At 35.9% G+C, this 26468-nt stretch overlaps 4 protein-coding genes and 1 long non-coding RNA gene across 5 annotated transcripts; 2 read left to right on the forward strand and 3 right to left on the reverse strand.

The window, feature by feature from the left end:
- Positions 1 to 465: 465 nt before the first annotated feature.
- LOC119072088 (cytochrome c oxidase subunit 5B, mitochondrial-like) lies at positions 466 to 3073 on the reverse strand. The gene is made up of 3 exons (XM_037177247.1): positions 2910 to 3073; positions 2279 to 2452; positions 466 to 886 (listed from the first exon to the last, which is right to left on the reverse strand). The coding sequence occupies exons 1-3, from the start codon at positions 2986 to 2988 to the stop codon at positions 780 to 782; spliced, it is 360 nt and encodes a 119-aa protein (XP_037033142.1). The 5' UTR covers positions 2989 to 3073; the 3' UTR covers positions 466 to 779.
- A 1270-nt stretch (positions 3074 to 4343) lies between these two features.
- Positions 4344 to 25525, reverse strand: LOC119072094. Its single transcript, XR_005086777.1, has 3 exons — positions 25513 to 25525; positions 23541 to 23543; positions 4344 to 4462 (listed from the first exon to the last, which is right to left on the reverse strand). It is a non-coding gene; the product is annotated as an uncharacterized LOC119072094 (long non-coding RNA).
- On the forward strand, positions 4831 to 7861 carry LOC119072064. Its single transcript, XM_037177199.1, has 2 exons — positions 4831 to 5186; positions 5263 to 7861. Exon 2 carries the CDS (start codon positions 5284 to 5286, stop codon positions 7474 to 7476), a length of 2193 nt encoding a protein of 730 aa, XP_037033094.1. The 5' UTR covers positions 4831 to 5186; positions 5263 to 5283; the 3' UTR covers positions 7477 to 7861.
- On the forward strand, positions 11301 to 15363 carry LOC119072077 (intraflagellar transport protein 52 homolog). The gene is made up of 8 exons (XM_037177228.1): positions 11301 to 11465; positions 11525 to 11725; positions 11789 to 11894; positions 12387 to 12501; positions 12569 to 12901; positions 13614 to 13754; positions 13828 to 14027; positions 14568 to 15363. Exons 2-8 carry the CDS (start codon positions 11610 to 11612, stop codon positions 14853 to 14855), a joined length of 1299 nt encoding a protein of 432 aa, XP_037033123.1. The 5' UTR covers positions 11301 to 11465; positions 11525 to 11609; the 3' UTR covers positions 14856 to 15363.
- On the reverse strand, positions 21147 to 22873 carry LOC119072073 (peptidyl-prolyl cis-trans isomerase FKBP4-like). Its single transcript, XM_037177221.1, has 3 exons — positions 22680 to 22873; positions 22403 to 22624; positions 21147 to 22335 (listed from the first exon to the last, which is right to left on the reverse strand). Exons 1-3 carry the CDS (start codon positions 22777 to 22779, stop codon positions 21245 to 21247), a joined length of 1413 nt encoding a protein of 470 aa, XP_037033116.1. The 5' UTR covers positions 22780 to 22873; the 3' UTR covers positions 21147 to 21244.
- Positions 25526 to 26468: the final 943 nt, after the last annotated feature.

A 26468-nucleotide genomic window follows, 5' to 3' on the forward strand; every position in this document is an offset into this window, starting at 1 on the left:
GCCCGGTTTAAAATGCCTGCTATTTTAATAATTTAGGAGGCTTGATTTAAGGAGGATTTTCGGAGTTTTTTGATTGGTGATGCCTGATTTAAGGCGGATTTTAGGAGATTCTTGTTCGGTTCCAGCAGTGTTTTAAATAATGTTTCAAAGATGGAACTCTGAACAACGTTTGCGATTGATAGAGAGAGCTTCAAAATGAAATTCCAATTATTTTTTAAGGCATGAACTTCATTTTAAGAATTTTAAGGATTATTTATGAAATTTCAGACCTTCAAGTCCCATTCGAATTCAATAATTTAGATGCTTCGAACAGGGTCGCTTTCACTTTTTGTTCATTCCCCTCTTGTTTGTGTATGAAAGATAATAGGTCCTGAAATCAGCATCAGGATTTACTACTGTCGGGGCGATGTTACATTTTCTTAACGCCAGAGTCAAAACCAACCAATGGAATTAAAACGTTACGAATCTCTACGAGTAACTAATGTTTTCTTTTATTAATTTTGTAGTTCATTATAATTGCTGTTGGTTGGTTTGCAGTTCGAAAAACAATATTTTTTTTTACTTTTCAAATTACGTTTACTAAAGCAAACATTGGAAAGATTGCAACAGTAACAAATCGATCAAGATTTTTGGTTTTTGTTTAAAGTCAATTCAGGCTTCTGCCGACAATTTTTCCACTGCTGATGTTTTCATTTAAATTTGCAAAGATTTATTGTTTTTTTTTTCTCTTTTTCTTCTGTGTTTTAACGTTAATAACTGACTCACAATTGATAACTACATTAGACTGGGGCTTTTTCGACTAATTTAAACCAATAACCACATTCACATCGCTTTGGGTGACCTTGATGAAGCCACATCCATTGGATAAATGTTTGATCCTCATGACCTGCAAATTAAACAAAAAAGGAAGACAATTAATTAAAAAAAAGGAAGACAAATAATTAAAAAAAAGGAAGACAATTAATAAAAAAAAATAAAAATTGAGAAAAGTTTGGGTAGCACAGCACATGCTACCTACAACAACGAATCTTATCACAAAACGCCAAACTCGATGGAAATTCGTTCAAGTCTCGAGATAATGAAGATGAATAGCAAAACAAAGCTAACTATTCATCGTCGCTCCGCTTTAACGTAACTAACTTTAAAATTGTTGCTTTTGGTCATTGGTATATACTGGTCAATTTAATTAGTTTCCTTCAGAAAGACAAACAATTGCTCTGGGTACTGAAGAGAACGCAAAATTTACTGGATGAAAGCTTTAAACGCAAGAGAACGCACAATTAACTGGACGAAAGCTATAAATGGGATACATGGAAAAATCAAACCCATCACAAACTAGGTTGTGAGTTGAGAATTTTTTGAACACAAAATCTCGCAGAGTGCAAATAATATTGTATGACATTGTCTGCAATGCGCAGAACAGATTCACTGGTCAAATGGCGTCACTCAGTTTTATCAACAGTCTTCGAAAAATTTATTTGGAAAATGAGTTCTTGTGGCCATATTGTCGATGTTGAACGTTTACGTTATTGAAGCGATATTCTTGATTTACCGACGTTTTGGATAATACCGAAGGAAAAATATGTTTCTGGTAAAAATAATTGCAAAAAAATTTAGAGTCTCGATCATATGATAAGACGATTCGAACAGTCGAGTATAACCCTAAATAACTCAATTTGTTAAAGTTTGTTATAAGACGCTCCTTTGGAACATGTTGTTCTTCAATCACGTAAAGGAAACAAATGTAACTTGAGCAATTGGCTGAGAATTATTGCAGTAACATTCAAATAGTCGGAAAACTTTGGTTCAATAGTTAAGAAATGAATTTTACTAATTTTCCTTGTAAATTTTCATAAAAATTGCTTAAGTACCGGTGGTCTTTACAGAGGTAATAGACTTCGCTCAAAGTATTTGTCGGTCTAGTATTAAAGATATTCTGACCGGTGACACAGAGACATGCCTATTCAACCGATTCATAACGTATCCAATATCCATGTCTACATTCGACACGCTTTAATTATTATCAGACTCATTTACCCTAGCTCTTACGTACATAAGGACGAGCCATGAAGAAGTGGATAGTTAACTAAACTATCCGACTCAGACAAAGAACAATCGTTTAACAAAAGACGAAATTTGAGGATGTCTAAAGTCTGCCATCCACAAATGTAATGGAAAAGTTGTAGCAAATGTGACATCTGTTTATCGAAAAATGTGTGTAGTCGTAAAGGTAGACTCGCGTAGACCAACATAGCAAACATTTCGTAGCGAAACTTACATATGCATCCAATAATGCGTGCATCAAATGCTGACGGAATAAGTGTGGGAGCGTCTTTGGTTCCTTCGGCTCTTTTGAATACCTTCATGTCGAACGGATTATCATTGCCAGCTTGCATAGCCAACATTTCGCGTTTTTCGATGCCAGTTGCGTGCTCGAGAGGGTCACTCATCGCTGTAATGAAGAGAAGCAGTCGATTAGTGTTAAAAATCGATTTTTCGGTTGCAATAAAAAAATAAAAGCGATCGGGAATCCTGCTGGTGTGACATTTGGGGAAGAAGTACAGATGAAGGTCGACATTAGTTTTCTCCAAAAAATGGTGAACCCAATGTCATATTTTGACAACAAGAAAGCGCATGAGACTCGAACTTCAAAGTGTTGATGGTCACTGAAGTTTATCACTTGATCACTAGATAATGCTAAAAAATCATTTGCTTGTTGGCATAACAGATGCACCGACAAATAAAAACAAATTCAATTTAGTTATAGCCATCCTATTTCACTGAGAAATTCGTCCACAAGACGTTCTCTTAGATCCCGTCATTACGTAACGCCGTAAGAAAAAAAATTGCCCATAGACACTTGCCGAATTAGCTACCCTGACTTATTTTTGTCCACCGATAAATCTTACCTTTGCACAAACGAGCCGATGAATATGACAAATTTCTACGGGCAGCAGTAATAGCAATTCTTCCACAGAGAGATGCCATTTTTACGAAATTCTCTTCGTGAAAAATTTTAATATAGACCTACACTTCGAAATATGTACGTCGTTCGAAAGGGAATGACAGATAAAAAGTGCTATGAAGTTGACCGAGAGACATTTTCGATAACGGATGTTTGAGTTAAAATTGCTTCGAAGTGCATGCGGCCAGCAAAATTCAAATTTTTGGTGGTGAAATTGTGTTTATTGAAAACTCATACGACAATCGAACAAAAGTATGTACTTATTTGGGCGCGGCAAAATATTTACGGAAAAATAAGATTCAATCATCCACGGTGGTGTTAAACAAAACTTAAATAGAGTCGCGATAACCTCTGATTTTTCTTCATGTTCTTAAAAGTGTATAACCGACTCGATGCATAATACAACGACGGACTTCAAATAAGCTTGAATCGACTTGTTCACTGGTCCATGATCAATCGGCTATACTTAAATGCAGTGCCTTTATTAGCGAAAATATTTTCACAAATTTTCACGATTTTCTCAAAATTTTGTGAATTTTCGCAAAAAGGTTTTTGTGAAAATTTGAGAAAATCGCGAAAATTTGAGAAAATTCGTGAATTTGCACTGCTTAAATGTCAAAAAATGCTTCAATGTAACCTACCACAGGAATAAGTCACCAATCTTGATGGATTAGTTAGTCGATGGTAAGATGCTTGAGCGGAAATTGAAAATGAAGGACTTAGGTGTGATATTCGACACGAAAGTATCATTCAATGATTCAAGGCAGCACTCGAGAGCTGCCTTGAATGATCACATCGACTATATCACGGTGAGATCTAATTCAATCTTGAGATTTATTAAAGGGAATTATGGGAAATGAACGATGTGTACGCCCTCAAAAGTGTTTACTTCTGTGTTATGTTCGGTCTATTCTGGAGTTGGCAAGTGTTGTTTGGAATCCGAACTATGACGAATAAATCTTATCTCAAGTTGTGATATAATGTTAAACTTGTGATATTGAATTTGCTTTGTTTAGTCTTTGACCGTTTTTATGTTGTGTAAGTTGAGGGACTCGAGTGCTATAAGGAACCACATTCAGTTCGCGGTTCCATCCAGCCGTTTCGGAGAACCGGCACTCATGGCCGTATCAAGTTTGTTATCGCAACGGATAGAGTGACTAATTCTAAGCTAATTCGTGTTAAAATGGCTTCCCTTGACAACCTGACCATTAAATGGTGATATGTTCAAGATGAAGAGAGTTTGAAACTCTTTGAATGGCGATAATGTTAGGGGATTCCATTCTCTATTAAACACGTGAGTGGATTTTACAAAAATTTTCTGAATTGTACAATATTTGAAAATTTTTATTTACACCATCCTCGGCAAATATTGGACTCATCTGTAATACACAGGTTGAACCTGTCTGCAACAAAACAATAACGCCTGATCAGCCTACAGTCTAAGCTTAACAACGATACCACACTTGCCATACCAGCCTCACAACAAGTATCTGTTACCTGATGAGTGGAATTGTTATCCATTCTACATAAATAAGTGGTTTAAGTCATTTGAAGCAATTCTTACATTATTATTAATTACGTGTATCTGGAGTCGCTTAAAGCTGATTTCCACATATTTTTGTGGTAAATATTCTCTAACGACTAGTGAAGTCACCTGAATAAAATTAAACAAGTCGTATAGCCTTGGAACAAACCTAGCCAACAACTGTAAAATGTTTCTAATGCATGGTGTAAACCTCAATGAGTAGGAATTTAAAAATGATTCTACAGTAGCCTCTTTTTCTTTACCAGTTATTACACCTCTCATCTCCATTACAACTGCGGCTCATTCGTTTCTGACATTTGATTTACTACGACGTTTGCTTGTTTATTTACAAAAGTAGCCAGTAACAGTGAGATTTTTTATATTTTGATATCAATTTTTTTTGTGTTGAATCTTTAATTCTGAATTATTTTGTAGAGAAAATTCATTAAAAATAGGATTATCAGTCATCTGTTTATGTTAATTGAGAAATTAATTGTTGTATTAAACGACGACGAAGTTTTCAATATTTTTGTCCTTCGTTTCTTTGTTATTGTCGTCTGAATTTTCACAAAGAAAGATAATAATTTAACACGCAATTTAAGATTGATTTTGGACTCAAAAACCGAAGCGTATTTTAATTTCCTGATATTAACCTCAGGGTCAATCCTGTGTTTTTAATCAAGTGGATGTGCAAACGTAAGTTCATTTACCTGAAATATATGCTTGCTTTTGAAAAATATGTTTACGACGAAAGTGTAATTTTCCATTGCAGATCCGTTATCATCCTGAAAAAATGGCATTCTTGGAAGCGTCTGTCCTGGAAACTGAAATCGATATAATCGAACAACAACAACATTTTTGCGATTTATTTGGTCATTCATCGTCAATTGTCTATGACTGTTACACCACCAAAGAGTCATTAGCCCGGAAAATCGATCTAATTTTACCGCAGAAGGATGACGTTGAACGGAGTGAATTGATGGAAACCATATGGAATCTAAAAGCATACAACGGAGGGAATTGCCTGTTCATGTCGCCAGTATACGTCACATTGGCATTGGATCACAAGCCACAAGTTCAAAAGAAAATTCTATCAAAAAGATTCCAAGTGCATCCCGTATTTCGTGTACGAAAATGTTCGACAAAGACTCCAATCGGCAATGGCGATAGTTGCTGTGCAATTTTCATCGACGAATTGGGACGAGTGTACATGAATTGGGCCGACTTCCGATCTGATAATATTTATGACGATGGGTTGGTTGTGGCACCAATCAACGGCATCTACAATGTCTCGCCATCCGATAATAAGGTGAAAGTGGAATTTTTCGAACGCAGGTCGGGTATAACGAAAAGTCTTGACCGAAGTTCAATGGTTATTGGATTGTCATCGGCTGGAATTGCAGCTCTGACCTTTATACCAGCCATTCCCATTGCTCCAGTTGTCGCCGTTGGTGCTGCAGCAGCCGGGCTTTCATGTGCAGTATACACCGGAATGCGAGGCATTTACAATTTGTACGATCGCAAGAAGCACAAACAAACGATTAAGTTTACCAATCCGGAGGCACGGTCATCGTGGATCAATGTTGCTGCTGGTGCTTTCAGTGCAAGTGCAGCTAGTGCCACTCAACTGTTGGCAAAGGCTGCCCATAACAGCACTGGCGTGACAAATATCATCCGTTCTACCGCTCATGCACTGAACGCTGGTGCATTAGGGTTACATACAACGGGTTGTGTGGACGATATTTACCTTATGATCACGAAAATGTATGAACTGAAAAGTATATCAACGATGGAGATGTCACAGTTGAGCACACTCCTGTATTTGCTGACGCATTCAGTGAAAAATCAACAAACAGCGGAGAAAATGTTACAGTTAGCGAAAGCATGCGAATTGATCGCTTTGAAGAAAGTATTACGTGAGAGTCAAAAGCTGGCCGTAAACGCTCTCGTCCATGAAACTATGCGAATTCAGCGTTGGACTGAGGTTGAAACGAATAAAGCCGGGCAAATCACTGTACGATCTTTGAAAAATCAGATTGATCCAAAACCGATTCTGATGGAACTGGACAACGACTCGGATGATGGAACGGTTAAAACCAACGAAAGGAAAGAGTCATTCAAAAGCGACTATTTAGAAATATTCGAGTCCCGAGTTGAAGCTGCTGTCGGTCGTTTATTTGCTGCATTTAAAACACGCAGCGAAAATGAGCTCAAACGACTTTTGATCAATGTGATGGAGCAAGTGTCCCTTCATTTGTTTGATGATTTCATCGCTCTGGTCGAAACCATGATCGAGAAATATGGTACCATGGCCGAAGACCGATCGCAAGGTGTTGTTACATTCGAACATTTCGCCGTCATGATACTGAAGCAGCTTAATGTTATCGCCAAAGACAGCAACGTAACGGACTTGAAGGAATACCTTGCCGGCCTTACCGAAACTGAGCGCGGTGTAATTGACGAACGCATTCGTGAATATTTTGATCATTTGAAGGACGAACACGTTCAACATGCCAACGCATTGTTAGCCTCAAATATCGATATGAGTGACGATGACAAAATTCGAATTGCGATTGACGGAGAAGTGGACAGTGTGATTCATAAATTCCATGATCTTCACATTGTTTACATGAAAGACGATTTACGCGAAACGGTTAAGGACGTTTTATTGAGCATGCCACTAGCACCATCGCACATTTTCTTCGGTATCGTCACCAAATTTGCGACCAGAAATGTCACACAGATACAGGAACGCTTGGGACGTTTCATACCGATCGATATCTTTATGACTGATATCCACTGTCACTTGAAGCAAATGAGTGTAAATTGTGGACAGGAATTGGAACACTACTTGTTGGATTACAATGAAGATGTGTACAACGACATCGAGAAGGAGGTTTGTCAATTCTATGATAATCAGCTAGTTATAGGTAATACGAATAAATGTGGCCATTGTTCGGGTGAGTATTATACTTACGACAAATGAGCGCTGAAACAATTGTTGTGCCTTTAAAAATTAGTTAAAAAATCGAAAATACAAAAAATTTAAAGATTTTTATCAGTCCCAAACGACTATAACCAAAAAAAATTTTGAAAATTTGATGCGTTCATTTATGAGAAATGATAAAACAATGGCAAAATTTTGGAAATTCTTTTATGCAATGCTATAGTTGTCAGTTTTCACGCAGCTCTTTCAGCACAGATTTATTTTAATGAAGAACATTAAAAAATCTTAGAAATTCTACTTAAATTCATTTTGATACTTATTTTATTGTTAAGACTGGAATGAAATCCTTTATCGAATTAAAATATAGAAAGGAAATTTTTATTAGTGAATTTGATGTTTTTTTTTATAAATAAAATGCTCCCTTGACGGAAATTGTATCTTTCATTTATTTAGCCCTATATGTCCAAAAGAAAATTTGCAAAATTATCACTGCCTCTTGCAATGGAACTTTTACTGCAAAAATATTTATTTTACCATGAAATCCACGAACTTTAATAAAATATGCAAAAAAAACGGGGTTTTCAAAAAGAAGTGTGAAATTAATATAGGGGGTAAGCCATTGTAGTTCGTAAAGTTCGTTAGTAAGTCAATTTCGTAAACTTTTGACATGCATAGGAAAATGTCACAAAAATTACAAGCTTACGAACTGATGAGGCATCGGTGCTTTGCTGAAAAGCATACATTAGGGCGATTTTTAATACTGGATTTTAGTTTACTTTTGATGATATCTTTCCATCAGAATCCTTTTTGAAAAATGTGCGAACGCAATTCCGACCACGAATGTGGTAGCTTTCAACAGAAACGTGAGCAGTTTATGAAAAAAGTCCTGTCAGTTTTCGAGAAAAGAGGGGGAAGTTTGGAGTGCAGTGCTTCAGTTTTTGACCATTTTGGTCCACTTCAAACCAAATTAAAGCAAATATTAATAATGGAATCGTCAGAGAATTGAATTTGCTGCATCTAGGATTTTTTTCAGATTTTTAGATTTCACAAGGTGGGCAAAAAATGCGGTCAAAGTCAGAAAATATTTATAAACACCAATATTTCCACTGTTTTTTACACTTTTCAGGTATTTTTTGATCATTATAATGTTCTACATTATTGTTGCCCGGAAAATTCTCCATGAATACAGGGTGTTTAAAATGCAATCATAGTTACAGGGTGGTTCTGAATATGGTATATAGTGTGTTTACTGAGGAACAGTGACTTTCATTTCTAACCCCTTTTATGACAGTTTTGTGTAAGGTAAGGATGATAATGGGATTATATTTGTAATGATAAGTAATGAGTAACGAATTGCTAGTGGCATCTAAGAAAAATATTTTCGTAAGGAAATACTCAAAAAACATCGAAGTCTCATCAGTCTGATCACTTTTTTCACCTATATTGACATTTCAATGCGAGAAGGGTACTGTTATAATGTCATAATGTTATAATATTTATTTTTTTCATCGAGTGAATTTATATTTTTATTATAAAATGCGAAAAAAAAGACTGCTCACTAAGGCGCAGTCAGTAAAAAAACGATCTTTTCAAAAGAAAATATTACAAAAAATTAGTCTTTTTTTGAAATCAAATAAAAAACTTCTTCCAGAGAACTCGTTGATGGCAATGTATTGAGAACTGATATCGCGTTTCCTCGTTGAACGTCAATGCTCAGCCTTTGTTTGAGGTATAATGTGGCCCTTTTTTCATGTGTAAGTTCTGAAATTCTTTTGCCCAAATCGGAAACAAATTTCTTACAATGTGGTCCCCATGGACCTAAGGTTTCAAAACCTAGCGGAATAAAATGATATTGACTAAGTAAGGATGAATAATGAGATATCTTATCTTGTTCTGCTGTTCTGGCAACCCAACCAACATCTTTAGAAGTCTGCTTTACATATGATTTTGCAAGTGTGTCACCACAGGTTGCATCCCACAGTAAGCATTTGCAATGTGACCACGGTGTTAATGTTAATCCATCTGGTCGTTTTCCATCTTCACGTACAGTCCTGGTGGTTCCAAAATCGCTGGAACTCCAGCTGATACTACTCCTCTTCGAAACGTTTCATTCAAATTCTTATGTCTGGCGTACCGACCAACGCATTTCAAACAACTTAAACCATGATGACCGAATTCGTCCACTTTCTTTCCGCATTTGCAATTGTGTGTATTGCATATTTTCGCACCGAGTCTCAAGGCAACTGCAATTCTTAATGAGTCGTTGTCCAAACATAAACCCAATGATGTCGACGGTAAAGCGCCTAACCAATATCCGGATTCTTCTTGAGATGATGCGAGTAGACGGGCTTTTTGACAAGCATCATTCTCGAAGGAAACGAAAAGGTTAGCAAGCTTTCTCTTCATTATTGGGGATGACCATGACTTTTGAACTTGTTTATCTGTCGGTATATCGCCATTTGATTCTTCTTTCCATTCGTCAATTGCAACTGTCAATATTTCATCTCTTGTTTGCATAATTTGAAATCTCAAACTTTCTGTTGCGTACATTGACGAAATAAATGCTGATGATGCGATGTCAGTTGTCATTAGCATTCCCAATCCTCCTATTTTTATTGGCAGCGAACATTGAATCCATGCATTCTCGTTCAATTTCACATTCGTAATATCTTCAATAGAATTTTTCACCATTGCATCAAAATCCATTAGATTTTGCTTAAAAAGCCAACATGGCGTTGACCGCAGGAGATGCATCATTTTCGGAATTGCAAGACAATTCTTCAATACAAATAGCGCTTGATGTGCGTTCAAAACAGATAGCCTCGATGTAAGCAGACCTATTGACCGGCACTTTCTCTCAATCGCATCTGGGATTCCATCCATTGTTAAAGGCGCTCCAAGTAGACAAAATTCATTTGACGACGGCACGAGTATCCCTGGTATTGCTTCATTTAACATTTCTATTTCTCCATCGTTAAGTGGCTTGATCCTTAACACTTCGCATTTACTTGGATTCAAATGAAGACCAACTTCTTCACTCATAGAGATGATTCGCTTAATGTCCTGTATTACGCTCATGATTGAGCCACCAATGCTACCATCATCCAAATACCATTCGTTTACATCTGACCGTATACTTTCGATGATTGGCTGGATTAACAAACAAAATAGTAAAGGACCCAGCGGATCGCCTTGTTGAACCTTCCTCAGACATGATTACTTCGTTCCCATAACATAAAACACTTTTCGTCGCATAACATTGTAAAATGAACGGGAGCATTTGAGGATAATTTTTTTGCACACTCAGAATCATCTTTGATCTAAATATGGAATTAAAAGCATTAGAATAATCCAACTTTACCAAAATTTATTTATTTGATAGCGTTGATATTTCTTGGAAGTAGAAGCATTCCTGAAGCTTTTCTGACAGTACAGGGTGTACCTTAAAGTTAGTCAGCAACGAAAATTAACACTGTAACTAGTTGCAAATATGCACCATGCTCTTAACGAGGCTCATAACTTGGAAACAATACAATACCATTCTTCGGTCATTAGTAGACAATGCCAATAGATAGATCGATACACTGTGTAACAAAGCAACCTTCAATATGAGGGCAGCAGCTTTATTTATTTATTTTTTGTTGATGTAATGATCTCGCCTCTTAATTGTATCATAATTCTTATTTATATCTTTCCACTGTAATGTTAAGGCATGAGATTCATCATTACATATACCCTATCTCACCGTTGAAAACCCCACGACATTACAGTAGCACCTGGACTATGACGCAAGACAGAATGATGGTTGCCATGGTATGTTCGCGGTCTAACAAACTACCATAAGTCAAGATAGGCGAATGTACGACCGAAATTTTATAATTTTGTTGGTGAAGTTTTTGTAAATATTTGAAACAAATTAAGTAAGCAAAGGGGGGACGAATTTTTTGCTTTCTTTTTACAATCAAAAGTGTTTTTGCAAGAGTGTACTCCTTGTTATATTTTCATACCCGATGTACCGAAGAGTGTTGCTGTTTGTGCATCACATTTTGGATAAGGTGTAAAAGGACATAATTGTTTTACCTTTTATTTGTTTGCTCACTCTAAGTTCAAAGGGAATTTGATCGATTAGTAAATCATTAATTTGCATACCAATTTACGTAAAAACAATAAAAATGACTGCACAACCCAATACGATAATATTTAATTCATCAAAGAATGAAATTTTCCAACTATCCGACAATTACAAAACCGTTCACCGAAAATTGAAAACGAATTGGAAGTTGGAAATGTACAGGACACTTTCGGTTTTACTTTGAACATCTCATCTGAATTAATATTTTCTTTACTGCAGAAACAACAAGGAAATAGACAAAGACACGTTCAAGAGTAATGTCCTAATGTTCGTATTAGCCGGTCCACAAAGTCAGTTTACAGAAGACGAATTCAAACATATTAAGGTAATGTAAAACACGGTTTGAGAAGAAATTGTCAGAATAATAAAATCCACGTTAAAATCCTAGATAGATCCAATTCTAACAGTTAACCTGCACTAAGCCAAGAAGGGATTTCCTTCAAATATTCTATGCAAAAAATGTAGAGCTAGACTCTGGCAATGTTCATTAAACTTAAGTCTGAAGGCCTTTAATCGAACTTTTTGTAAGATGTAAGCGGGCCTTAGAAACAGAACATCAATCTCAATTGACGTCGATAAAATTCTTTCATATTTCACTGTAGAGATTTGTGAATCTACTTCACACAAGAGTCTTGTGACAGGGTCTATTTTTAGGAAATTAATTTCCTAAAATCTCTTAATTCCAAATCTTGGAAAATTCTAGCGAATTTTAGAAGATCTTTGCAAATGTGAAAAATCAATTTTCCAATAAATACACCCTGCTTCAACAGAACCATATTAATCTTTATACCTGATTCGATCAAGCATAACTTTCCAGGAATTTATAGACGGAGGCGGAAAATTATTGATTCTGATGGGTGAAGGAGGAGAACAAGAATTCAACACAAATGTCAATTTCTTACTCGAGGACTATGGAATGTCAATAAATAACGGTTCAATTAGATACATTTCCACCGAAACCTAGAGCATTGGATCTAATATATTTACGAACCCCTTTAGACTCAACCGTCCGAACGCAATATTACAAATATTTCCATCCGAAAGAGTGTATGATTGGCGGTGGCATTGTCTGTGAATCAATGTGGCAGTCGTTACTCGAGCAAAATATCAGCACCATTCCGTTCGAGTTTAGCGATGAAAAATTGAAAATTCAATTTCTGTATCCTTACGGTGCTACATTAAATGTGGCTCAACCATCAAACATCTTGATGACAACTGGAGCGGTTGTCTATCCATTTAATCGGCCGATTGCTGGATATTTTTGTAACGAAAAGAATGGGAAAATCCTAACAATTGGTTCCGGTCACATGTTTCATGATAAGTATATTGTGGGTAAGTGTTGTGGGTGTTTTGATTTAATTGAATTCCATTGTCCACTATTGCGCAACGATTTTATTTTGTGCTTTGGAAGCCTTTTGATAGTATTACATGTTTGAGGCTTTTGTAGGCGTCCTAACATAATTTGATTTGTAGTTTGACATACACGTTCGTACCTTTATGCTACATCTACTGATACATTCTACTACATAAATTAGTAGTACTTATCATGTGTGAAAAATTTGAATTTAACCAGTGAAAGGAACGGTAAAATCTAAGTTCAGAACATCAAAGAGTGTCTGAAATTTTTTGTAGATGCTCTAGTTCCACTTTAAACTACTGAAGTACCTAACATAACGGCAATTTCATTTTTAAGACCAATAATGTTCCTACTTCACCTTTTTCTCTCCCTTTTTACATGGAATTGTCCACTATTATCTGACGAAAAGCTTTCAATATTAAAGAGATTGAAATAATCTAAATGCAATTTAGATACAAGTGACCGGTCCGCTGGACCGGCTAGATCATTTACGTCTCGACCAGTATAAAATTGTTGAATCTGTTACCTCTTTTGATCCAAGTATTTCGTGCAGATTTATTAAAAATCTTTTACTTCATTCAGACAATACACGTCGTCAATACAGTTGTTGATCGCTTATTTTTGTCGTCTCTGATGATAGCAAATGACGTGACTCTCCGTTTCTATAAAAAGAAATGTTTTTTTTAGAGGAGACCAATATGGCTATCTTGGACTACATAATGAAAATTATGACTGCAGATGATTTCAAATTCAGTTCTTATGATTTTGGAGACATAGACATAAATGATAACAGAATGGTACCCGACACAATATTCCTGGCTGAACAAGGTTAGCTTCTGAGATAATAACTTGGCCACAAAAACACTTTATTAAACGAAAATCCTAAAAACCCAAATTTTAGCCAAGATGTGCTTACTTGAATCGCTTGACTGTGACATACCAGCTGATTTTAAGAAAATGTTCAACATGCGCTTACATTCGATAAACAACGATTTATTACCCAATGTTATTGAGTTATATAAACAGTTGGGTGTGCAATACGAGCCGTTGAAAATAATCAAACCACAATTCGAGATACCATTGCCACCACTACAACTTGCGGTGAGTGTAACGTAAGGCTACATTGAAACTATTATATATCTTGCTTGATGTTGGAGAAACTATGGTATGGGTCTGACTGTTTGCGACGGATAATGAAACAAAATTTGATGTGCAATTTTAGAAGATGTGTGTAAGATTATCAGCCAGTCTATTTAACTCATAAAGAATGTAAAACAGACAATGATATTTGATCAGTCAATCAATAAAATACACCTCAATTGTCATAACAAGGAATAAAAGATGAAAAGAAGAAAAGAAGAGTTGCTGTGTGTATTTTGTCGATCTGAGGCGAAGCCGAGACCAACAAACACACGAACACGAATCTTTTATCTCGAGTTATGTAATGGATTTTATATGCTTTTGAGCTTCAAGGCAATTTACTTTTCATCCTTAAGGTTGCAATAAGACACTTTTGACCCCAGGAAAAACAAAAATGTGTAAAATGCTGTATAAATAAAAATTCTCCGATCGCATTCAATACTCACAACAGTGATTTTCTGTCGAATGGATAGACTCGATCAATACCGACTTTATTTTCAGGTTTTCCAGCCTGTTTTCAGTGATCTCCCACCTCCGGCTCTGGAACTATTCGATCTGGACGAAGCATTTAGCTCGGACCGTGCTCAGATCACCCAACTGACGAACAAATGTATGGCAATTGCGGAGGAATCAAAGATGTTGCCGGATGAAAAAGAATTGGAATATTTCATTAGAGAATGTGGTCGGATTTTGGGTGTTCATCAAGACAGTAATCAAGTAACACCTAAGGACATACTCTATGAGATGTGCGTTAAAATTGCAAAGTATAAAAAATTGGATGGGGAGTAAAATGAGAATCGCCATTAGAATGGTATGAATGAGATGGAATGCAGACGACACATCTCTGTACGGAAGAGCAAGACTTCAAGGAAATTATTTTATGCCACAAAAAAATCCTACAACTGAAACAAATAAATGTTCTGTTCGAAATTAATAAATTTACAATTTTTTTTCTTTTAGTATACGAGTCGAACAAGCTACTGGCTGGCAATATTTCGTCTGGCATTATTTGTTATTATTATGTCAAATTCATTTCAGCTGATGGGGATAAATTAAAAGACCGTTTTTGATACTGCGTTCTCTAAATACACTCATATACAAAACACATAAATGGATGTGATAATATGATACCTTTCAGATGAATAACGCATCGTAGAAAATGTTGGTTGTGTTTTTTATGAATGAGAATTTTTTTGTCATCTTTTTTTTTAACACAAGCGTTATAATTGAAACAACGGAAACACATTGCTGCGGATAATTTATAGGCCAAACACGTAATTAAAAATAAACGATGTTATGTTATGTAACAATTTATGTGTTTGGTATGGTTAGGGACTGAGGTGTTCGTTAATCTTTTTGTTTTAGTTTTTTTTTTCATTTTATTTATTTTTATTAAATATTTATTGTCACAATGGGATATTGAGAAGCTAGGACGTTTTGGGTAGAAATTTTGAACGCTTTTTTAAAGTAGGTAATTTGCGTCATGATTTTGTGTGGAGGCTGATTCAAGAACACGCACATATTAAATTGGCAAATAATTAGGTTTTACACGGACTTCATTGGGAGTATTAGTCCTGGACATATCAAAAAAACATGTTGATGGTTCTTATATTTACAATTATAATTTATGAATGAAACAGTCAGAGCTGAGCGGGTTGTGGATTTTAAAAAACCCGCTAATGCCAAAACCCAACCCGACCCGTTGTCTCTTTCTGAAGCTCGATAGATTCTCAAGGCGCGCAAATCAGACTTGACCATCAAAATTTTCGGGCAGCCGCTTAACTCTAATACACGTGCATATCTCCTATTATATAACAGAATAACTTGCAACGCGTCATAACAATGACTACGGCTAGTCATTTGTTATCGACAACGACGACAAAAACACGATATTAGCTCTGTTCGGTATTCTCTCATATAGCAAAACATGTAAGTTATAAGGTAACTGATTGAAAGTTGACCTAATTTGACAAATCTCAACTTTGAACTTGAATTTCTCAGCGATTTTGGAACTATGTTACATGGAACCACTTTTATTTTAAAGATTTATCTTTTGTTTACTTAATTAATATAAATTTTATTAATTATTGCCGATTTCGTCTAACAAAGTTAATGAATTAATAAAAATGCAGAGTTGACGTATATGAATCGTGAGTGGTCCTATTTCACGTTTAAACACATTGAATCGTGAGTTGTCCTATCTACACAAAAGTCATAGGACATATCACGATTTATTGAATGTTGAATTGACCGATAATTTTTTCTCCATACAAATTTACACGGACAACTTAAGATCACTTTTCCACTAGGTCAACTTTCAATCAGTTACCTTAGTAAAATATTCCGGTAATGAAGTGTTCTGAAAAAGAAGAAAATGTGAAGCGATCTGGCCCCAAATTCTTTATGGGTCGGTAAGTCAGATTAATATGTCTTATAACGAAATCAACAGTAGATTGCATCCTTGTTTACAACGTTTTATTTTGCCAGATGTGCTTCTCAAGGCCAAATATAAGATTCCAAAAAATTCCCTCTCTTTCGGTCTTTCTTTGTTTCATTCATCTAGTATACTCAAATAATTCAAAGAGCTATTCCCTAAGTTACTTTACACACTAAGCCTCGAAGAAACGAGTTCAACGCTAACGTAAATGAAGTGATGACTCATTTGCTGGAGGCTTAGTGAATAAAATGATTTCTATCCTACCAACTGCATCCCATTTCTCGACGTTATTTCCACACCACGATTAAAAACCAGTAAAACCTTTATGTGTAGAATAACTTGTAACGGAAAGCCAAACAGCATTTACTACAACAAACTTTACGTTGAACGCTTAAATCAATCTGTTTCCAGTGCGTATCCTTGGCACGATCATGTTTTACAATCATCCGTTTATTCCTCTCTATTTTATGTCCCATTTGTTCAAGTTGTATAAAATATATTTGTTGGTGACAAATTTGACCATTTCATTGTATTTTATTATATTTTCGGTTATGTTTTACTCAGAGGTGGCATTTAATAAGATGTGAAGATAACATGTTGTGATTATAGTGAATTTAAGTGGAGAATATGGATACGTTTTTTTTTGTAGTCGTCACGACAAGAGCACAACCAAAAAAAGTGATATATGTAAGGAATGCGCCAGATAGGATTTTCAAATGCATTGAAAAGGATCCGCTACTTATGTATTGATTGGTTTTAGAAAACTGTAAGACGTATATTAAGAAATCTTTGATGCATCGTTGCTGAGAGCTTCTAAGAATATAAGAAAATAGAAATTTTGAAAGTAAACATGCAAGTTGCAGGTAAGTAAAGATCTCAGTCACTATATTTTCTTATGTTCATAAAACTTGGAAGCTATATAAGTGATAAGGAAGTTAGTTGCAAATAGCTTCTACGTTTTATATTACGGCCACTTGTCATTTACTTAACAAAAAGAGAGTTGCTTTTGCCAAAACATTCTGAACTTAGGTTATAAACAAAAATGTTACGATTCACTAGAATTCAACGTACCTCGCTCATAACAACTGGAATGCTATTAAATCGTCCGATGAAAAGCACTATATTTTCATCGAATTTATTTATAAATTTTTGTTTTTATTTTCTTTTTTTATATAAAGAAGTGTCAATTCGATTAAAAAATTACCCTTTACGCTTTACCCATGTGGATCTGTACACAGTACCATTCCAAGAATTTTCAAACGACAACAAATTTGTTGTTTATTATAAAAAAAAATAATTTCATTAAGAATATAACGTATATAATAAGAATATGGATGGTCGGTCATTTCTTTTTTGTTATAATTAAAATCTATAGACGAATGAAAACGAGACAATCTTTACAAAAAAACAAGGCATCAGAACAGTCGGAGCGTTTGCTGCGACTTAGCCCCGTACAACCCGTAATCCAATTTCGTCCGCAACCATTATACGTCCGTAGCCCTAATAAGCCCGGAACCCTAATACGTCTACAACCCTCTAATGCGTATGTTACCAATATGCAAGTCAAGCTGCGTATTGTCAAATTTACTGAAACTGTTCATTTTTAAAATTGCGCATAGCGCAATTACGAAAGCCCGTACGAAGTACCTCTCAAATGAAACCAACAATTTACGACATTATTTTAGAAACCCAAAATTTTTTGCCTTTATTCCATTCGGTATTCAATTATCTCTCAAATGAAACAGAAACTAGCAAAATCGGTTGAGATTTAGTCGATTTATGTACAAAAAGCACTTAGGGCCGAGTAGCGGCCTTAGTGCAAGGGCCCAAATTTGACACTTTTTTGCCATCATTCTATTCGTCATTCAATTATCTCTCAAATGAAACAAAAACTAGCAAAATCGGATGAGATTTACTCGATTTATGTGCAAAAAACACTTAGGGCTGAGTAGCGGCCTTAGTCCAAGGGCCCAAATTTGAAACTTTTTTCGCCACGTTCTTTTCGGTATTCAATTACCTTCCATAAAAAACTAAAACTAGCAAAATCGGATGAGATTTACTCGATTTATGTGCAAAAAACACTTAGGGCCGAGTAGCGGCCTTAGTCCAAGGGCCCAAATTTGAAACTTTTTTCGACACGTTCTTTTCGGTATTCAATTACCTTCCATAAAAAACTAAATCTGGCAAAATCGGATGAGATTTACTCGATTTATGTGGAAAAAACTCTTAGGGCCGAGTAACGACCTTTGAGCCCTACCAACAAGCTCGCGTTGCATCCTACACAACAACAATGTTCAGCAACTTTGTTCTACTCGTCAATACCTTTCATTTGATATATCACAAGCAGCTATTGCGTGCGTATTTCGGTAGATATCGTCGAAAGACGGAAAAACACCTATAGGGCCCTAGCTCTGGAAGGGCCGACCCTACCATGCCCATTTTCGAACTTGACCTTACTTTTGTCGATACCAATCGGGGAAAAAAAGAATTTTGAAAAAAGGTTGTGATTTGCTCAAGCTAGAGGGGTCACGGACGGACGGACGGACGGACGGACGGACGGACGGACGGACATTTTTTTTATTGCGGATTCGTAGTCTATGAACATAACCAAATGCTTTGCCCTTACTGTCTGCTTCCAATTCGACGTGTTACAAACGGCATATTAATCTTATAAGCCCCCAGTACTTCGTACGGGGCTAAAAACATCGCGTGTTTTTATCGGACTTGTTTTATTTTGTCTCACCAGGTTTTTTTTAAATGTTTTGTTTTATTTTATTTTATTATTTTTTGTTGTTGTTGTATTAATTCGTTTAAAATGGGACCTTACATCGATTGAATTATGTTTAATGTTTTAAATTTAACCATCGATTTGTCTTATGTGGGTGAGCAGAATAATGTGATGCTCTACACTCTAACAGACGAGAGTAACAGACGAAAAAATGGTCTTTTTACAACAGATTGTGTGTTAAATGTAAATTTGAATTGGTTTTCATAAATGTTTTGGGTATTAATTGGATAGGAGCTGATCGTAAACAACATTATTAACTGAATATAGGAAGAACGTAACGTTTGGTTGTCGTGGAATGACCAAACTAAAAACAATTCTTTCTAATCGTTTAGGTAGTTTGATTAAATATGTTTTGTGAAAACCAAATGTAAAACGTAATTCTCCAAAAAATTATTGAAATAATCTCTAGGAGCAGTTCAAATGACTAAGATATTCTTTTGTAGTTCTGTTTCCAATTAATATTGACATTTAAATTAGAAATTTGCCTCAAAGCACAAAAATGTACTATACTAGGTCCCACCTAGTAGATTTATTTCAACGTAATTTTGATATCATCAATAAATTAGAACTACTAGAACGGTATTACTATCTCATTCATAAAATTTAATGATGCTTAGACATTCGAGAATCGAGTTGAAACAATCGTTAAGTGTACGGTTGAGGCACGATCTCACAACCTTCAACTTGCCGTGGCTGATGCTCTACCATTGATTAATGAACGTTATAGATCGTCATATTTCATTTTGTGGTTTTATGCTCACATTAGAGTGTTAAAGACCTTGGTTAAAAAATTGCGTATGTCTTCCTGGTACAAACGGCTATCATCTGTTATCAATAATGACTACAGGAATAAACGACAAGCTCCGACAAATGCGACAAATGCGATGTGTCTGCCATTTTTTTCTCAAAAAAATCCAGTTTGGGTGTAATGTGTCTACATGTGATGTAATGTCAGAGGGTGGTCAGAACAATTTTTTTACCAATAACAAAAAGTTGAAACTTTGTAGGATTGTTGGCCTATCCACGGCCGACCGTTTGAGTCCACTCTCACTTCCACACGCGCCACCCATGGCCAGCCATCAGTCAAAGTATGGTCAAATTTCAAATAGTACTGTACCTCTGCAACATCATTGTTCTGATAGGTGAACTACACATTATGGTAGCTGGCTTCAGCCTCTATCACATATCAAAAATCTACCACAGAAGTTTTGTGTTGCAGGATTTGCGGACCATTTGAAAAAAAGTTGACATTTACGGCTGGAATAAAAGAGTAAATTTGAACAAAATTTATGTCCAAAATGGTTTTTTTTATTAGTAACGTGTCTGGGGGACAATTCTAGCCCATAGCCGATCGATTCCGAGTAACTCTTTTTAAAAAATAACTATTTTCATACATTTTACTGGATTTTTTTGAGAAAAAATGGCAGACACCCCCTCGCTAGAATTGAACGACGAATCGAATGAGCTTTAACTCAATAATATCGGTGCGAGCCTGTTTTCCAAGTGGCTGAGAAATTGGCGAATTGACTCTTAAAAATTGAAGTAGAAGATTTGAATGCAAAGTCTTGAAAATACTTTGAACAAATGATGGAATAGATCTAATAATAAAATTGCTAATTTGCTGCCTGTGAATGGTTGACCACATTTCCATACATATTAATTGTAGTGATCGTGTTATACTTAAGGCGTATCGTCTGTTGTAAGACCAACGACTTACAGCCAAGGGAATAACATTGACAGGATAGTTCTCATTAGCTGTACTGCTTGATGGTACGCGCTGGCATTTGGCTAGATCAACTATCGATATTCTCATGAAATCTTAGGAATGACAACATTCGACTTCCGCAGTGAAGAAACATTCAATATTTATTTTATTCAGTTAAATTAATTTATTTCCGATTTTCGCGGCTACAAATTATGATCAATAGAATAACATTGGAATAGTCTGGCCAATTAATTGTGTTCGGCGGACGATTGTTTGAGCGTTTTACATTCGCATTCGTTCAACAATTTATTCGCGATTTTATTCGATGGATAAAGTTTAAGCAAATTCTCGAAATTCACTTTCGCTTCCTGGTACATTTTTCGTTCCATGAGCAGTAGACCATTGCGGTACATCGCCTTTTCATTTTGTGGCTTCATTTTCAGAGCTTTGTTCAGGTACATTTCGCACAATTCCGGTGTTTTGGCATCAAAATAGGCCTTACAGATGTTCAAATAACAGTCGAACAAAATGTCATCTCTTTTAGCATTCTTTCCATCTAAATCTTTTGATATTTCCAGTGAATCAATTGCTCGTTGATATCTTCTCAAAGCTAATTTTGCATTAAATTTTCGAGTTAGCAAATAATTTCCTTTCAATTTGCATGCTAGGCCTTCTTCAATGCGTTCAGCGCTACTCATTTCATAAAACTCTGTAGCTTTCGTGCACGATTTCAGTGTTATGATAAACGTGTAGAATTCCGAATTCTTTTTATATTCGGCATACTCCTCGTCAGTCAGCATCTCTTTCAGATAGTCATATCTTACCATGAACAATGCCTTCTCACCAACCAGCATATTCTCAATGGCAATTTCGACACCTTCCGGTATTTGCTCTAATGCCCCTTCGCCAAGTGTAAACGTGAAGTCATTCTTCTCAATAAACTTCGACGACTTTCCACGCATCAAGGTCAACTCACTGGTGTCGGTGTGAACTACTGTGACTTTTCGGAATTCACTATTCTCAGGCAATTGTACATTCCCGAGCTCATAATTGCTGATATGGTCGTCATCGGAATTGTATAATAGACCGCCGGAGCCTGGATAATCCATCCCGAATTCTGAGCCCTTGTAGTCATCGTAGCTGGATATGTCGCAGCAGACTTCTGAACCATACGTTGGATAAAAATAACCAGTACCCTTTTTGAATCGTCGCATCAATGTCACACCGCTATGTTTATCTTTGGTAAGATCATAAAATCGAAAATTGATCAGTTCAACTTCGAACACAACTTCTGAATTCGCAGGTACTTCGCACACGAAATCCTTCTGCTGGTAACATACTAAAATTGAAAACGAAATTAGCCTCTAATGTTAGAAAAATGTTTATATTTGAATGCAATTGTGTACCGTCTCTGTAGCAGTACTCTGGTTTACAAGTAATTCTTGCGATTTCACGTTTTTTCATCGTTCTGATTGCGATGTCAAGTGCTGCAGGCAAATCGGCTGATTCCAGTTTTGTTTTCCATGGTTTCCCCAATTTTCTTGTGTTGAAGAATACCTTTCCGTCGTTTTTCAACGATCCAATTACATGAATTAGAACACCATCGTCCAGAATCGGTTTTCCTTCGTCTAAAAATATTCACAGGTTAACATTGGCGATGAACAGACCTCAATCTGGACTTACATTTGCCGGCTTTAACGATTTGTTTCAAAACACCACCGTTTTGATCAGGTGTTAGATCCTGTTGTCTTTGAATAATTTGGGACTGGTTTAAATGGCTCATTTTGTATTTAGAACACTAAACTACAGTAATATTAAAGATACGAAACAGGTCGTCTTTATGGTTATGACGGTTCTTTATTTTGTTGGTTTTTTATATTTTGTATTGTGGCATAGAACTATTCGATCCATATAGTCTACGAGGACGACAGACCATTTCGGCGCTGTCGGCGGTGTAATCCAAGGTTCTGAAAGAACAGGTTAAAACAACCACGAAAGTGGATGACACCAACTTTTTTAAACGCACTCATTACAAATTGTGTGAACTTGAACAAAATAATTAAAAAAAATTTATTTGTGACAGTATGTTTGTTGAAGTAGTTACATATATTTTCATAAACGTAGACGGCGCCACAGAGAAATATTTGTGTGACCACCTTCGTGATCAACTCAGAGGTGCCTTAACCTGTTCATTTAGAACCTTGATGTAATCGTTAAAATGTTTGATTCTCCTAAACGGGGTTCGCATTAAAACACAAAAGTTAATGCCTTGACTGTTCGATGTATAAAATTATTTTTTTTGTCTCATTATTGTCATATGAGTAGCCAGGCCAGACTGATTGGAATGTGACATTTTTAGCCCCGTACGAAGTACTGGGGGCTTATAAGATTAATATGCCGTTTGTAACATGTCGAATTGGAAGCAGCCAGTAAGGGCAAAGCATTTGGTTATGTTCATAGATGACAAATCCGCAATAAAAAAAATGTCCGTCCGTCCGTCCGTCCGTCCGTCCGTCCGTGACCCCTCTAGCTAGAGTAAATCACAACCTTTTTTTAAAATTCTTTTTTTCCCCGATTGGTATCGACAAAAGTAAGGTCAAGTTCGAAAATGGGCATGGTAGGGTCGGCCCTTCCAGAGCTAGGGCCCTATAGGTGTTTTTCAGTCTTTCGACGATATCTACCGAAATGCGCACGCAATAGCTGCTTGTGATATATCAAATGAAAGGTATTGACGAGTAGAACAAAGTTGCTGAACATTGTTTTTGGGTAAGATGCAACGTGGGCTTGTTGGGAGGGCTCAAAGGTCGTTACTCGGCCCTAGGTGTTTTTTGCACATAAATCGGGTAAATCTCATCCGATTTTGCTAGTTTTAGTTTTTTATGGAAGGTAATTGAATACCGAAAAGAACGTGACGAAAAAAGTTTCAAATTAGGGCCCTTGGACTAAGGCCGCTACTCGGCCCTAAGTGTTTTTTGCACATAAATCGAGTAAATCTCATCCGATTTTGCTAGTTTTTGTTTCATTTGAGAGATAATTGAATGCCGAATAGAATGATGGCGAAAAAAGTTTCAAATTTGGCCCTTGGACTAAGGCCGCTACTCGGCCCTACGTGTTTTTTGCACATAAATCGAGTAAATCTCATCCGATTTTGCTAGATTTAGTTTTTTATGGAGTCTAATTGAATACCGAAAAGAACGTGGCAAAAAAAGTTTCAAATTTGGGCCCTTGGACTGAGGCCGCTACTCGGCCCTAAGTGTTTTTTGCACATAAATCGAGTAAATCTCATCCGATTTTGCTAGTTTTTGTTTCATTTGATAGATAATTGAATGACGAATAGAATGATGGCAAAAAAGTTTCAAATTTGGGCCCTTGCACTAAGGCCGCTACTCGGCCCTAAGTGCTTTTTGCACATAAATCGAGTAAATCTCAACCGATTTTGATAGTTTTTGTTTCATTTGAGAGGTAATTGAATACCCAATGGAAAGTTGGCAAAAAATTTTGGGTTTCTAAAATAATGTCGTAAATTGTTGGTTTTATTTGAAAGGTACTTCGTACGGGCTTTCGTAATTGCGCTATGCGCAATTTAAAAAATGAACAGTTTCAGTAAATTTGACAATGCGCAACTTGACTTGCATTTTGGTAACAGACGCATTAGAGGGTTGTAGACGTATTAGGGTTCCGGGCTTATTAGGGCTACGGACGTATAATGGTTGCGAACGAAATAGAATTACGGGTTGTACGGGGCTAAGTCGCAGCAAACGCTCCGACTGTTCTGATGCCTTGTTTTAAAATATTTCTCGTGAAATCATTTTTCTGTAATACTCTGAACACCCTGTTACACTTAACAACTGATAAAAAATTAAATTCCTTCGTCATTCTGTCACAAATTTTATTAAAAATGGCAATCATTATTTCTCTACAGACCTTAGACGAATTATTGTATAGTTCGTCTAAGCTACAAACACGATATAACCATTGTTCAGGACCACCCTGTAACCGTCATGTGTTCGAGAAATTGTATATAGATTGAGAATTTTCCGGGCAACAATATTGCAGAACATTATCTAAACATAAAATAACTGTTTTCATTTGAAATATGATAAAAAACAGTGAAAAAGTAGATGTTTTAAAATATATTTTCACGTTGACCACATTTTTGGACCACCCTATGTTGTCCAAAAAATTTGAACAAACCTCTTGGGTGTAGGAAATTTAATTCTTTATCGATATCATCCATAATAATAAGAAATATTTTGTTGAGAGAGTTCGATAAGGGCCGAAAACTGAAATAGTGGACTTTAGACTACCCCCTCCTTTTCCCGAAAACTGACTTGACTTCAGCTTGGCACCCGAACTTTTCAGGGTACCAAGGGCTATCCAAATCACCCAAGACTTCCCGCTTATGGACACGGGCACTTCCATGGCTTTGAGGATTTTCAAGTACAATGGGCGAATAGCCAAGTTATTCTAATGTGGGTATTTGCACAAGATGCTGTTACAATGGCAATTACTTTACATTTTCTTTGAAGTTCTGCAAAATTCCTAAAGTTTTATAGAGTTGCAGGTGTTGTGATATACCTTATTCAGATCTCGTCCTAGTAAATCTTCCCCGAACCTTCAATTCTATAGGGATAGTAGCAGTGCACTTTAATCTCAGCTTACGTATAAATCTTCAAATATTGCACAATCCAATTGAGTGCTGATTATTTTCCAATCCGAATAAGAGTAATATACTTCCAGAACAAACCGTTCAAGTCATATTATGTAGATTTATTTAACGTGCGTCCAATTTACCGAGAAATGTATTTTAACATAATTTATCGTAATGTCTTCTGAAATTAACAAACGTGTAAATTGAGGTGTACTCAAGAACATCGCTGAGCAAATTATTGACCTAGGTAAGAGTCGTGTAAATGCTTAATTTAACAAATATTTTTCGAAGACGAATAAAAGAAACGAAACATACAAACGATGACTCGATGTGTGTGGAAAATAAACGATTAGTGGACAAAAATCCAAACAAATTATAGAGACAATCAATAAATATATCGAGAGGTGCAAGTAATACAAGATGTTTAACAAGATTCTTATCTCAGATTTTATAATGTTTAAGGATTTTTTTTTTATAAATTGGTTGAATTTATGTGTAGTTTTCAAATGTGTAAACGCATATGTAGAGATGGTATGCTCAAGCTCATTTTAACAATATTTGTTCTCTTTTGACTTCGTTGAGGTTTAATATAATGAATGTTTGGTACATTAATTCTAAACATAAAAATATAACAGAAAAATGTTGTGTTGTGCTATGTTATGGGAACGAAATGTCTGGTTGTTGTCAGACGAATTGGGATTTTTAATGCCGTTGTGGTTTTTTTTTCTCTCCAAAAATTTAGTTTCATTGACCATACAAAACATGTGATCGGCGATTAAATGGTAATTTATTATACGAACAGGTCACACACTATTTTGGAA

Source organism: Bradysia coprophila (genome assembly GCF_014529535.1).
Source record: "Bradysia coprophila strain Holo2 chromosome IV unlocalized genomic scaffold, BU_Bcop_v1 contig_5, whole genome shotgun sequence".
In the NCBI taxonomy this organism is placed as follows: Eukaryota; Metazoa; Arthropoda; class Insecta; order Diptera; family Sciaridae; genus Bradysia; species Bradysia coprophila.

Bases quoted from the DNA above. Each gene is read 5' to 3' on its own strand.
- LOC119072088 (XM_037177247.1), bottom strand. From the start codon at position 2,988: ATGGCATCTCTCTGTGGAAGAATTGCTATTACTGCTGCCCGTAGAAAT. The intron at 2,453-2,909 runs GTAAGATTTATC...TCTTCATTACAG, and splicing joins ATCGGCTCGTTTGTGCAAAG to CGATGAGTGACCCTCTCGAG. The intron at 887-2,278 runs GTAAGTTTCGCT...TTTAATTTGCAG, and splicing joins ACGCATTATTGGATGCATAT to GTCATGAGGATCAAACATTT.
- LOC119072064 (XM_037177199.1), top strand. From the start codon at position 5,284: ATGGCATTCTTGGAAGCGTCTGTCCTGGAAACTGAAATCGATATAATC.
- LOC119072077 (XM_037177228.1), top strand. From the start codon at position 11,610: ATGACTGCACAACCCAATACGATAATATTTAATTCATCAAAGAATGAA. The intron at 11,895-12,386 runs GTAATGTAAAAC...ATAACTTTCCAG, and splicing joins ACGAATTCAAACATATTAAG to GAATTTATAGACGGAGGCGG. The intron at 14,028-14,567 runs GTGAGTGTAACG...CTTTATTTTCAG, and splicing joins TGCCACCACTACAACTTGCG to GTTTTCCAGCCTGTTTTCAG.
- LOC119072073 (XM_037177221.1), bottom strand. From the start codon at position 22,779: ATGAGCCATTTAAACCAGTCCCAAATTATTCAAAGACAACAGGATCTA. The intron at 22,625-22,679 runs GTAAGTCCAGAT...GAATATTTTTAG, and splicing joins AATCGTTAAAGCCGGCAAAT to ACGAAGGAAAACCGATTCTG. The intron at 22,336-22,402 runs GTACACAATTGC...TTTCAATTTTAG, and splicing joins AGAGTACTGCTACAGAGACG to TATGTTACCAGCAGAAGGAT.